The sequence below is a fragment of the Sander vitreus genome, chromosome 17 (assembly GCF_031162955.1).
Source record: "Sander vitreus isolate 19-12246 chromosome 17, sanVit1, whole genome shotgun sequence".
In the NCBI taxonomy this organism is placed as follows: domain Eukaryota; kingdom Metazoa; phylum Chordata; class Actinopteri; order Perciformes; family Percidae; genus Sander; species Sander vitreus.
In genome coordinates this window covers 22,360,134-22,373,784 of record NC_135871.1, presented here as the reverse complement: position 1 = coordinate 22,373,784, position 13,651 = coordinate 22,360,134, and the positions used below count along the sequence as shown (strand labels likewise).

Below are 13,651 nucleotides of genomic sequence, written 5' to 3'. Positions count from 1 at the left end.
GTTTTCATTGTCCTCGTATTTATTTCTCATTATTTCAAAGACAAATATGTCCTTGGAATATAACTTTTACACAAGCAGTGGTTTTAAGATCTCAAAACTTTATTGATAGGTGTTCTGTGCCATGTAGTGTATTATTTTACAGTAGTATTTATTTATTCAACCTGTATTGTTTCTTATATACACAGACCAAAACGCAAATACGCACTTATACTCTCATCTCATCTTTCAAAGAATAACTGATGATTTGCATTTTTTGCCTGACACCTAAAACAAGGGCTTACTTATAGCACCAGCTACTCTTACGGGTTTTCTTTGAGATAATGCGTCAGTTTTTTTCTAAATATAGAAGGGCTTAAAGCTGTGAATCAGAAAGTGTCACCTTTATTCCAGTATAATCACTGTCAAACGTTTCATGAGAGTTGTTCTGTTATTCACTGTTATGAAGCACCACATATTGTCTCCAGATGTTTACCATTCTGCCAAAAGATTTTCCCTCATTTGGTGTTTTCATGGTGGTAGAGAGTGCAACACCAAATTCTCCCTTTAGGTGGTTAAGTGGGTTGACATATGGTGAGCATTTGATTCACATCATCATTGAGTTACCCTCTGTGTCCTGTTTGCAAACATCTCCATGTGTTATGCTTCTCCACTCATTTATTGTAAGTTAAGATAAACGTTATTGATCTCAAGTGTCACAGCAGCAGTACAAGTACATAAACAGCCATAAACATTATTAACATCTATTTACAAATGAAGCATGGAAAAAATAAAAGCCACTAAATACTATAATATAAACCAACATAAATGCTTACTATAAAGTAAATTGAGACAAAATAATAATAACAAAAATTGCACATGAGGGATCCCAATTGGTTGGCGGGTCAAGTGTCTTGTGTTTGCAGATAGCAGTGTTTATTAGCAGCTAAAAATACAGTTATTGTCATGGTTTTGAGTTTGAGTTTCTGTTGGTTTTGAGGTTCTGTTCTTGTTTCCTGTTATTGTTGTGTATTTGTTCTGTTTTCTGTTGTAGCCCGTGTTTCCTCCCTTGTCTTGTCTAGTTGTTACTGTCTTGTTTTCCCGTGTGTGTCTGTATGTTCTGTTTCCTGTTTTATTTTGATAGTCTGTTTTCTGTCTTGTCTTGTCTAGTTTTGCTTCCTGTGTTTTCCCCTTCGTCTGATTGTCCTGCCCCACCCTGATGTGTTCCACCTGTTGTGTCACCTGTCCCTTGTTAGTCCTCGTTATCCTGGGTATTTAGTCTTTGTGTTTGCCCTTGTCTGGTGTCAGATCATTGTTGTAGTTTTCTGGCTTCTGTTTCTGTGTGTGCTGTTTGCAAGTTCTGTTTGGATTCAATGCTGTTCTCTGTGTTCCTGGTTATGGATTCCCTGTGTCATTTGGATTATGTTGAGAAATAAATCTTCTGCTCAATTTACCTTTGCCTGCGCTCTCTGCATTTGTGCCCACCTTTCCCTGAAGATCGTGACAGTTATTGCACTTGAATTGGCAAAACCAAAGTGTGTGAAGTGTGTGCAAAAGATTATTCAGGTTTTTCATTTAATTTGTGTCACTTTGTTCTTTAGTTTAGTTTAGTCGGCACAATGAGAGAGAGAGATGAACGCCAGTCACACACGTGTCAAGACTTATTTCCATTGGGGTCCTCAATGTAAAGACAGCATCGCTGCAGTTGTCTAGGTGCCTATGGGTGGCATCATATGTATCATCCACAATAAAGTCACTCCAAATCAAAACATTAAGAAATAAAACAAATTTGGCAGAATGAGTCAGTGGCTTCTTTTAAATCTAAGCTTAAAAAATAATTGTATCGCATCCCCTCCCCTGATTTCATCTGATTTTAGTTTTCCTTCTGTTTATGGGTTCTGCCATTTTTTATGTGGTTCATTTTAGTGCTTTTATTCTTTTATTGCTGTGTTTCTATGCTGTGTTTTATATGTTATTGTCTTCTTATGTAAAGCAGTTTGTAAAAGTGCTATATAAATAAATATTATTATTATTATTATCATTATTATTATTATAAATATATAAAGAAATTACATACAAATGAACTAAAATGCTGAGCTTATACTTCCAAATTTATTATGAGCCACAATCTAACTTTCTTTCTAAAACTGTAGTAGTTAGTTATTTTCTCAATACGCAATGGTATTTCTTCAATTCAATTTTATTTATAGTATCAAATCATAACAAGAGTTATCTCAAGACATTTTACAGATAGAGTAGGTCTAGACCACACTATAATTTACAAAGACCCAATAATTCCAGTAATTCCCCCGAGAGCAAGCATTTAGTGCGACAGTGGCGAGGAAAAACTCCCTTTTAGACAGACCCAGGCTCTTGGTAGGCGCTTGTCTGACGGTGCCGGTTGGGGGTGTGATGAACAGTGGCAATTATTGTCACAATAAAGATAATGGAACTATGGCTAGAAAGAGTAGTTGTAGTTGTTCATGGCATAGCAGGGCATTGCAGGACACATACAGCATTTCTTGAACCACAGAATCTAAAGGAAAAATACCAATGTTGGTATTGAACCTCGGCAAGCACAAGTCAGTACCTATCTGAGATTTATATGGTTCAAATTATATATCGGGCCTTTATTGTAAAGAGAGAACTGGAGAAATAGCTTACACTAATTGTGTAAATAATAGATATGGGTTTTCTTGTTGTTAAGAGTGAGCTGGGCTGCCATCTTGTGGTAACTTTATGTAGCTCATCATCTTATATATCTTTCTCTTCTTTCCTCTCACACCCCTCCAACTCACTGTCCGGTCCATAGCTACCTGTTGTAATCCTCAACCTAATTAAATTACCAAGTTTACTATTATCAAAACTCACTGCTGGGAGTCAGGGTTCAGGTTAAACAGCCGCATCAGCAGTTGCAGTTTTTTCTGGGTGTAATATGACACAGGGAACGGGGCTGGACCTGATTCAGCTTCTATTGCCAGACAAGCCCAGCCCTTAGGTCCCAAAACAGGTTGCATGACACACACTCGGGTGGGGCGTTTTCATCTAGTTCCACACCTCATCTACTTTCACGCTTTTCGCAAAGACGCACAGGACACTAGGCTATATAATCGAACGGACTACACCGCTACACATAGCCTATAGTGTTTCGCCCACAGCTCGTCCTTCTCTCTAACCCGCTCCACACACTCTGATCGTCGGTCATGTTTCGCTGTGGGATCGCCTACCCCCGATGCAGGTGGATCGTGCCTCTGCTGCTGCTCTTCGCCATTGTATTTGACATCATCGCCATCGCCGCTACCTCGGGATGGGTCGAGGATGAGGACGCCAAGTCTCACTACGCCAATATGTGGAAACAGTGCCGAGGCAGGAATGACAACTGGGACTGCAAGTCGCTCATGGAGTTCTGTAAGTGTCCGTTTACACTACACATGAAACATAATATAGGTCCTGCTGAACAATAAGACTAGCGCGAATGGCATGGAAAAAGAGAGTGCGTGAGCTAATACAGCCAGTGGTAACATGACCTGAGTATGTGTCGCTGGGGTGTAAAATTCAACATTCACATATTGTAACTTGAAGGACTCGACCTCTGACTACAACCAAAAACTCCTGGCTGAGGGGAGGGGGAGGACTGAGGCCTACAAGACCCTGAGTCGGTCAGGCGGACTGAACTTTGGTCTTGATTCGCCCGCTTTTTATCATTCCCAGCTTGAGCTAATAGAGGAAATAGGAGGGAAGGTGCTGTATAAAAAGCCCCAAACAGCCTCTTCTTCCAATACCGCACTGTGAGTACAGTGCAGTACTACTTTTACAGCAACTACTTCTAATACCACTAATAATAATTAAACGTCTGAGATGTCGATGGATAATTCTAAGGGAGTCTTTGTACGGACATAATTAAGCTTTAATGCTCACAGAGAGTTTGTACCAGTTTGCTGGGAGCAAACGAGAACCAGAACTCACAGAACTCACAGAACACCTTGAGCAGATTTAGAATATTTTAAATAGCTTGTGACCTACATTCCTGAATGATGAGAAGCAGATTTTAAGATGTCTGTCTGTCAGACCTGTTAACACAAATGTGGCTGTTTATAGACAAACTGCTAATGAGATTTTCCTTCAGTGTAGAGGTCCAACCAAAAACACATTAACTCACAGCCACATGAAATTATGTTAACCAATAACTGTAACAGAGCAGACTTCTGTGCTCTCACTCTCTCCTCCTCAGGTTGTATTTGTGTTATTCTACACCCACACTCAACAACAACAGGCTGCATTGTTGCTCTTATCAGACTCTGTGGGAGTCAGTTTGCGATGCTAACGGAACTTAGCTCCATATTGTGTTCTGTAAAACATGTTCCCTGAGACATGGACAATGGAATGAATGCTTCTATCAGAGCTCTAATGACCTAACATTCCTAAATCTTTTAGGGTGGATATCTATGTCTGCTATATACTCTGCATTATTTTAAGTCATTACATAACCTGAGTGCTAACCTGTCAAATCTCGACCTCAAGGCTGACTGTGAGTGAAGTGAGCTTTTGTTAACCTCTAATAAGCTCTAGTACACGTATCAATTATTATATCAATTATTTTAGTTAACTTATTGATTTAATCGTTCGAAAGAAAATCAATTGGCAGATATTTTGATAAATGTTTAGGTCATTTGTTTTAAACGAAAACAGCAAAGATTTGATGGTTTCCAGATTCTCAAATGTTGATTTGCTGCTTTTCTGGGTCTAACATGATAGAAAATTGAATTCTGGGAGGATTTGGACTGTAAACAAGACATTTAATGATGCCATCTTTTATACTGTTTTTGATTAATTTAGGATTAATTGAGACAGTAATCATTAGTTGCAGCCCTCGTGCAATGTCCACTATATGTCTATAACTAATTACAGTAGTACTACAGTAGTCGTGGCTCAGTGACAGCAGCAGTTCAGACAAATATGAAAGGGAACTAAAGAGGCTAAAACACAAATGTTTTTCTTTATTTTCCATAATATAAAAAGTATTTTTCAGGCATTTTCTGCTCTCATTTGAAGTTTCAGATCGAGTAGTTTTGTTCTTTGTCCGAACTGTCCTTTGCTACTGTTTTGGCCGTGTCTCAGTAGGACTCAAGTGGTTAAACAAAAAATTACTACAGCTGCCAAAAAAACTTCTGGCTGAATCTCTCATTCATTTTTGCCCTGAAGTTCCTCTGTGCATTCTTGAGCCACGGCTCTGGTCTAAATCCTTGTGGGAATATGTTGGTGAACTGAAAACTGAGGAAACAAACATGACCAGTACAGCTGATGTGTGCGGATGTGAATACTGAATATTGGCATCGGACCAAACAGACTCCCTATCATGTTGTTAAGGCCACTCCCAGTAAACGTTGGGAAGTTGTATTCAAAGAACTGCAGGAAAAAACATGTTTTCATGTTCTGGCATGAGCGTGTCATTGGCAAAAATCCTTGATTTAAATTACTGGATTAGCCAAAAAAACAGACTCCCAGTCAGTGTATTTTTTTCACTTACAGCTTTTCAATTGAATTTTCTAAAAATGTATCCCACAATATAAAATTTCTATAGTTTACTATCATGTATGACCATAGTAGATCCTCACATTTGAGTGGCTGAAACCAGAAAATGTTTGGCAATTTTGCTTAATAAAATTACTTAAAATTATTACTCAATACAGTTGCCAATTTAATTTTCAGTCAATCGACTAATAATTTAAACCTGACCTTGAAAACTACTGTAAACCATCATGGGAGATTTGATTGTATACTTAAAAGATTACATTTTTTAACCAAACAAGTAGGTACAATAAAGCACTTTGTAATGTATGAATTAAAACATTGGCACTGTGTTCCCAGCAGTACCAAGAGAGAGTACCATTCAAGTCTTTTCAAGGAAAGCGCAGGTTGTCGAGTTGATCCCTGCTGCCAGTGTGAAACCTTTTTCTTAGAGGTCTGATGAATATTTTCCTTGAATGTAAGACCAGGGCTTAATGTTTAAAAGAAAACTCCACAGTTGTAGAACAAACACATTTGTCATGACTGAGGCTTTATACAATGGGAGAATCCGTGTGTTTTTGCATTTGTTTGAGTCTAAAGCTGCAGTTGAGAACATGTTCCTGTGTAAGAGTATCAGCCCAATCTGTTTAGTTTTAATCAAAAGAGGAAAGCAGATGTTAAACAGCTGGATGACATTAAGTATGAGTGATTGGGACAGGCACACACACAGACATTTTCAGCACTAAGTGCAGAACATTCACCATCTTAACACACAAGCATGAGGACACAGCACAACAATGCCACACTTTAGTACATTTTACATATACTGTAGATATATTTTATTCTACAAGTAGAACTCTTCCTGTCTTTCTTTTGCCCATGAATATGCACATTTTAACTGTAATCCAACCGCTCACATGTCCATATGCATTTTATCTTAAATTCAAAGGTTAAATCACTGTCTCTAGTTAAGAGCCCAAACATCCTTCCCCATACCACTTTTACAAAATTTAAAATAACTTTTAAACACACCACAATGCAGATGATGGATTATGACTATGGCACAAAACCACAGAATGCTGGAATGGTAAGATAATTATGTTCAGCATTTGGTTTTCATTTTGGGAGAACAACAACATCCTTATGTTTTAAACAGAAATAATCTGACTAAATCTTCAGTGAGGTTTCCATTATATGGTCATTATTATGTGGCGTTACATGTAGTATTGATGGACAATCTAATCTTGAAGAGGGATAATTAAAACAAAACACAATGGTGCATGACTTTGCTTGAGTTTACTCTGGTCTGATGACATACATTTACATTTTGTTATAATCTAATACCTAATACTACTAATAAACAGAATCAGAGAGTAATTCTGTGATATCATGACAATGTTCAGCAGGTTTTACTTCCTGCGTCTTCATCAGGGAGAAAATTGAACCAGCCAAACTGGTTTGTTGTGTGTGTCAGTGAGATCATAATAAGAAAATATCTTGGGCCGAGGCAGGTAGGGCACTACCTGACTACAGACACAAACACACACACACACACACACACACACCCACACACACATGGTGTGAACAATTTAGGGTGTTGGTAGTTGCAGTAACAGTTTATTGGGTGTGACTGCACGTTGAAAATGCACACAGTGGGCTTGGCTGTAGTCTTCCTTTATAAAATCTGTCAGGATTATCTGCATTAGTGTTTGTTTGAAATTTGCACGCCTGCATGTTTACATGTTGAAAAACTTAATGCATAGGCAGGTATCTGGCAGGCATCTTTTTATTCTAGAGGGCTTCTGAGACCTGTCAGAACACAATAACCACATAAGCAAATATGTTTGTAGAGGCATAAGATGTTTCCTAACTTTATTAAGATTATTTTACACAGTAAAATCTTCGCTTTATACAGCAGCAACTACCCCACTGAAACACATTTTATCTCACTTTTTTTGTCTCATATGATGGTGTGTACAAAGAGTGCAGTACACTTAAACTCTGTCAAGAATTTCATATGGTTTTCGGCCCAAAGATCTACAACCACGCATGATGGGAGCTTCCTGTTTCAGACCGTTTCTGTAAATGTTCCTCAGTAGTTATAGAGGCCATGTCTACAGACGTCACAGAGTGACAAAGAGAGCTAAAGTGTTGTTATGGGTGTGGCGGAGTTCTCTTAGTTGTCTTGCAAATCAACAGCTTGCCTCACTCTCTCTCTCTCTCTATCAGCTTGAACCTCACTAACCTTTTGGAATGTGCCGTCATGAGTCCATGCTGTTAGTGGTGAGAGAGATTAGAGCTGCAACAATGGCTGAAGACACATTGCATTACAGAACACTCAAAAATGGGAGTAAAAACTGGTAATAGCAGTATAACCAAGAAAAGAGCATAATACATGCTATGTAAAAATCTGTATTAGTAATGCACTGACCTAAAATCATCTTTAGTTTTCTTTATACAGTCATGTGAAAAAATGAGGACACCCATGCTAAAGTTGACTAAAAAGAGGAATAAAAAAATCATATTTTCCAAATTGATCTTAATGCCTTAATCAAAAAATGAGGAAAAATCCAACCTTTAAGGACACCAATTTTCTTTGTGAATGAATAATGTATCTTAAATAAATAAATGTTCTTCCTTAAAATACAGGGGGCATAAGTAAGTACACCCCTATGTTAAATTCCCATAGAGGCAGGCAGATTATTATTTTTAAAGGCCAGTTATTTCATGGATCCAGGATACTATGCATCCTGATAAAGTTCCCTTGGCCTTTGGAATTAAAAGCCCCCCCACATCATCACATACCCTTCACCATACCTAGAGATTGGTATGGGGTACTTTCCATAAAATCATCTCTCAATGCAAATCAAACAAGCTATTAGGCTAACCATACCAATAAAACCATGCCAATCTCTAGGTATGGTGAAGGGTATGTGATGATGTGGGGCTATTTTAATTCCAAAGGCCAAGGGAACTTTATCAAGCTGCATAGTATTTATTTTAAGGAAGAACATTTATTTATTTACGATACATTATTCATTCACAAACAAAATTGGTGTCCTTAAATGTTGGATTTTTTCCAATTTCCAAAAGATGATTTTTTTTTTATTCCTCTTTTTAGTCAACTTTAGCATGGGTATACTTTATGAATAATAATGTTGTATTTGCATCTTTACCACAAATAACACTGTTAACTAATTTGTATGTTTGTTTGTGTTCGTTCTCCAGCTTGGGCCCAGGCAGTCGCTGCTCTGATGATCATCGCCCTTATCATCCTCATCATCGCCTTCATCATCTCCTGTGTGGCTCTGTGCTGCACATTAAACATCACTCTTCTGCCCCTAATAGGAGCACTGTTGATCATTATTGGTAAGATACACGCATGCTGACAAACTCTTATGCAAACATTAGAAATATCTGCTTGTCTGGTATTTGAGATGTAGAGATAGATAGAGATGTCTGAAGCAGAGTCAGGTGTTGGCAGTTACAGAGAATAACCAAAATTCCCCTGTTTCAGTTGTACTTTGTTAGAAAATGAAATCAGCATTTAGTACACAAAGATTAACTCATAAAGAAGATTGAAACTGATAACAAATACGCCTCACGTCTTAACAGTACTGATATTCCATCCTCAGAGAACATGTTTATGCTTGCATTTGAAAGGGTTTGGCAACTTAACTGGAATTTCAGAAAACAGCCTCTCAGTAAAGGTTGTAATAATATTTTCTCACTTTTCATGCTTAACTGGCCGCCTCACTGTGGACAGTTTTTATTGGGACTGCTCTGTACTGAAGAAATAGTCCCTTCAAAGCAAGGTCTGGGGATTACACGGAGTGGTCGGGACATTGTTTTTCGAGACAGACATGTTGTTGAATTATTCAAAAAATATTCTTTTAAAGTTTTAAGCCACACAAGTCAAATTTGTTTGCATTGTGATGGTGGCAGAAATCAAAGAGGCAGAACCTCAAACCTCAGCCAGTACATAAAACCTAAACTATCTACATGATTTGATACCACCAGTAAAAAGTGCTTAAATGTCAAATGTTGTCTAAACACAAGCAGTCATACATGAAATTGAATTTAAAAGGATTTGAATCAGTAAATATCTAATTAAAAAAGAAGTAAACAACACTATCTGAAACTTCCTCTAATTAAAAGTTTAAATTCTTGAATTCTTCTGAGTTTCAAGTGCAAATTGTATTATTTTTATCTTATTTTGTGAACCTAACTATTAAAATTAATTTTACAAGTCCATGTGGAAGGTAGTTTTGTGTCATGTCTTTGCCGATCATGATCAAAAATTACAGACTTGCATTTAATATGACAAATGAATACTAAAAGTCATTGAAAGGTACTTAATAAATGGGTTGAATTTTGAAATTTGTAAGAACAGAGGAGTTAAAGAGAGAACCAGGGAATGTTAAATTCAGGCTTTCCTAAGAAGGGATAGATTTCAAGGGGGAGTGAATACAATACGATGATGTGTGAAGGTTTGACATGAAAAAGAGGAGTAAGAGTCAAAGGGAGTGGACGAAGCAGAAAGTGAGTTAGACGGTCACCACGGGAAGAGGGAAGGGCGAGGTTTTGGTGTGACCATGGAAACAGCTGGTTTAGTCGGTTTATGTGAGTGACTCAAACCCACAGAGAGTCTGAGAACGTTGGACAGAGCCAGACACACGCAATGATACATTAGATACATAATTCCCAGGTACTTTGATCTCTGTTTTAAATGTGCCGGAGGCAGTTGATTATAGTTTGCATTGACTCCACACTGCTGTAGCTACAGAGAAATTTGGCATGTATCGGTCAGAACCTCGTAAGAAAAAGAAGGAGAAAGAATAGATAATAATAATTGGATTAGAAGTATACTTGCAGTATCCCTCAGTAGTGCTTTCATCTCACCAGCACAGCAATCATTTGATCATAAGAATCATCCAAGATCATTGTACCACATTTATTGATATAATCCAATTTGCACTTGTTAATGTGATGAACGTGCAGTGCTATCCTTTTTCCAAAAAGTGCAATAACACAGTGATGAAGAACTTCTTAGCCCTTTAAGCGGACGTATCACATACAGTATATTCTGAATGGGCTTGTTCTAGCTCTTCACTGAAGCTTTTATAATGTTTACATTGCATTAAATATTCAAACGCAAGACTCAATGTTTTTATGGCTGCACCATTCAATCAAATAGAAATATTCTAGACACATTTCCAAAATGTGTCCAGATATATTTAGAATACAGCTTTGTGCATTTAGACAAACTTTCAGCTGCACAGTTTGTAATGACTGACCTATACCAGCTTGTCAGTGTGGTTAAGAAGTTTTAAGGTTTAACATAAAATATTATTTTGCTTCTCAGTAATTTATAGTTGCATGAAGACTGTTAAAACATAAATGATGGTTAAAATAATTGGTGAGTAACATCTTAGGCATCTTTTTAAGTCTCAACAGGTTTCTTTTCATACCATACTGACATGAACTGAAAAGCAATGGCTGTCTGTCAGGTCACTAGTGACATACTCCTGACCTCACATGGCAGAAAGGCTTTAAGTAAATTAAAATAATTGTCAGGGTGTTTCTAATTAAATGAAACCTCTGATTAATGGAAAGCTTTGTGTTGGGATGAAGTATCGCACCTGACTCACTGCCTGCTCTGCCTTTGCTTGGGGGCGGAAAGGGCTACTGTCACAGTCAGTGTCACACCTTTCTCAATAATAATTCTTAATTGTAAGAAGCAGCCATCAGTGACAGATCTGATCGCTGTCTGCTAATACTGACTCGCCTCGATGTCACAGATATCAATATGTTGATGTAACTCTTACACACTCGTGAAGGTATTTTCCACACCCTGCTGTTAGTGTCAGTGTGCAATCGGCTGCATGGCTGACTATAATGTCACCTCTCTCTGTATCTCTGCAGTGGTTCTCCAGGTCATCGCTCTGATCATCTACCCCTGCAAATTTAACGAGTTGATCTTCGAGGGCCACTATTACTACACCTGGGCCTATGGCTTCGGCTGGGGCGCCACCATCCTCTGCATCGGCTGTGCCATCCTCTTCTGCTGCCTGCCACGCTACGAGGATGAGCTGAGCGGCCTGGCCAAGACCAAATACATCTATTCCTCTGCTTAAAGACTAAACCTGCACAACCACCAATTACAGACATTTTCACTTTCCACTCTGAGCTGGATCTGTGCTGGCCATAGAACATTTGTAGACAGTTTTACACCATTTCACCAAAGATCCGCGATATCTCTGTTCAGTTAGATTTAGTTTGGCGGTGGGATAACCGTCCTCTAACATCCAAGTGCGAAGTCAGAAGCAAGGGGTGATTGTTACTGGAAGTGGACTGTGATTGGATGCTCCATCTGCTTTAATGTACAGACCTCTGTTTTAGATTAAGTCAGCATCATACAAAATAGTTTTTACCATGTTGTTTTTTCACATTCTGCATTCCTCATTTTATCTGTGCTTTTTACCCGTAATTCTCAATGCAAGATCACCTAAGTGCACTTAACCTAAGGGATGTAATTATGTGTAAAGCGTAGATTTCCTAAAACCTTGGTAAAAGGGCAATTTAGACTAAAAATTGCACAGGATGCAAAAGGAATCATTAATCATTTGCTTTTTTTCCCATGTGTTATTATTTTTTTCTCATTTCTTTAATGTGTGTCTTTTATTCTGTATGTGTTATGAAAGAAGCACAGGCTTGGAGTCAGAAGCTGAATGTAATCTATACATATGGAAATTTAGTTTAAAAGTCGTGTTAGTACTTTTTTTATGCATCTTTTTTTTTTTTTTTTTATAATTCTTATCTGCTGTTTATCTCTAGAGTTGTTTATTACTTATCTTACTTATTACCAAAGGGGTATAACTGTGGGAGTTTGCTGTGCTGTCTTTGTATCTGTTCTGAACACTAATAATAATACACTCGATGAGCAGGCACAGTGTGTGATGGTTGATTAAGTCATTTTTTCTTTGTCGCGCTAAACTGGAAGCAAATTTGTACTCATTTCCATTGAGCTTGATCATTAATCTGTCTCGTGCAAATTTTTGAAAAAGTGTAAAACAGTTTTTAATGTCTTGTTGCCTCAAAGAAGGTAGTGCATTGAGAGAAGCCTTTCCTTAAAAGAGGTTTTAGTCACAGATAGATGACCATGTATTTCCTAAAGGCCTTCATAAGCCTTGATAATGCTTCTTTGGCTAACCATCTGCCGGCATTATGAGACACTGAGACCATGGTGTACAATCTACTGACATACTTTGTGTAAAACTTGTGCCTTAGCTTCTTCAGTGTTGTGTTGTTGAATGTCCAATCAAACTGCTCAGTCTGGTTTTACTTACTCATGCTTGATCCCAGTCAACAGCAACATTTCTTTTCATGCCAAGACCAAATGCATGCCCAAACAAGACCAAGCTATATTGTTATATTACATGAAAGAGTTCTGAGGGAAGATCATTTGACTGCTGAATGAAAAAAGACAAGCAAATTGCTGCATAAATAACTTAATGAATTGGTGGAAGTTTAAACTGAGAATATCTGTATGTCTCAAAGATGAGGTGAAAAATGAGCATGAATTTCTCAACACCAGCTTTTTCAGATATTATTAGTCACTGTATGGGTATATTATGTACTACAGAGAATGTTCTATTAACATCCATCGACTTCTGGAAATCACCCAGCTGTTCTGCTGTAGTATGAATTGATTATTTTGGTAGTTTGTATTTTTATGCAATAAAAAACTTTTTTTAAGCTTGGTTACATTTTCTGACTAATCTTAAAATGCAGTGATCATGTTTATGTTTGGAGGGATAAAGAGGGAGAGAGAGGAACAGGAAGTTGGAGGAAAAATGTTTTAGAAGGAGGAGAAAAGGATAAAGTAAATACTGTACAATTTGTCAAATGTTTCACAATCCTGTCTCCACTTTGCAGTAGGCAATAAAGATGATCAGATTATCAAGGGGCACAGTAAATAATACATATACAAACACCAGAAATGTACCCAAGTTTCAAACTGATACATTCTATGCACAAGTTTGAGTTGTTTATTTACAAGGTCAGTGAGGTCGGGCAGAAAATCCAGTTGCAACCTGAATGCAAATGATGTTCCTGTCTCAGTGTGTGTACTCATATGGGCTTGTCAACACACACTCAAATGCAG

At 37.7% G+C, this 13,651-nt stretch overlaps 1 protein-coding gene across 1 annotated transcript; it reads left to right on the top strand.

Annotated features, from left to right (window-relative positions):
- Positions 1-2,995: 2,995 nt before the first annotated feature.
- perp (p53 apoptosis effector related to pmp22) lies at positions 2,996-13,242 on the top strand. The gene is made up of 3 exons (XM_078272532.1): positions 2,996-3,384; positions 8,713-8,853; positions 11,410-13,242. The coding sequence occupies exons 1-3, from the start codon at positions 3,180-3,182 to the stop codon at positions 11,619-11,621; spliced, it is 558 nt and encodes a 185-aa protein (XP_078128658.1). The 5' UTR covers positions 2,996-3,179; the 3' UTR covers positions 11,622-13,242.
- Positions 13,243-13,651: the final 409 nt, after the last annotated feature.

Excerpts from the sequence above, each read along its gene's own strand:
- perp (XM_078272532.1), top strand. The coding sequence starts at position 3,180 with ATGTTTCGCTGTGGGATCGCCTACCCCCGATGCAGGTGGATCGTGCCT. Across the intron at positions 3,385-8,712 it reads CAAGTCGCTCATGGAGTTCT|CTTGGGCCCAGGCAGTCGCT; the intron begins GTAAGTGTCCGT and ends TTCGTTCTCCAG. Across the intron at positions 8,854-11,409 it reads AGCACTGTTGATCATTATTG|TGGTTCTCCAGGTCATCGCT; the intron begins GTAAGATACACG and ends GTATCTCTGCAG.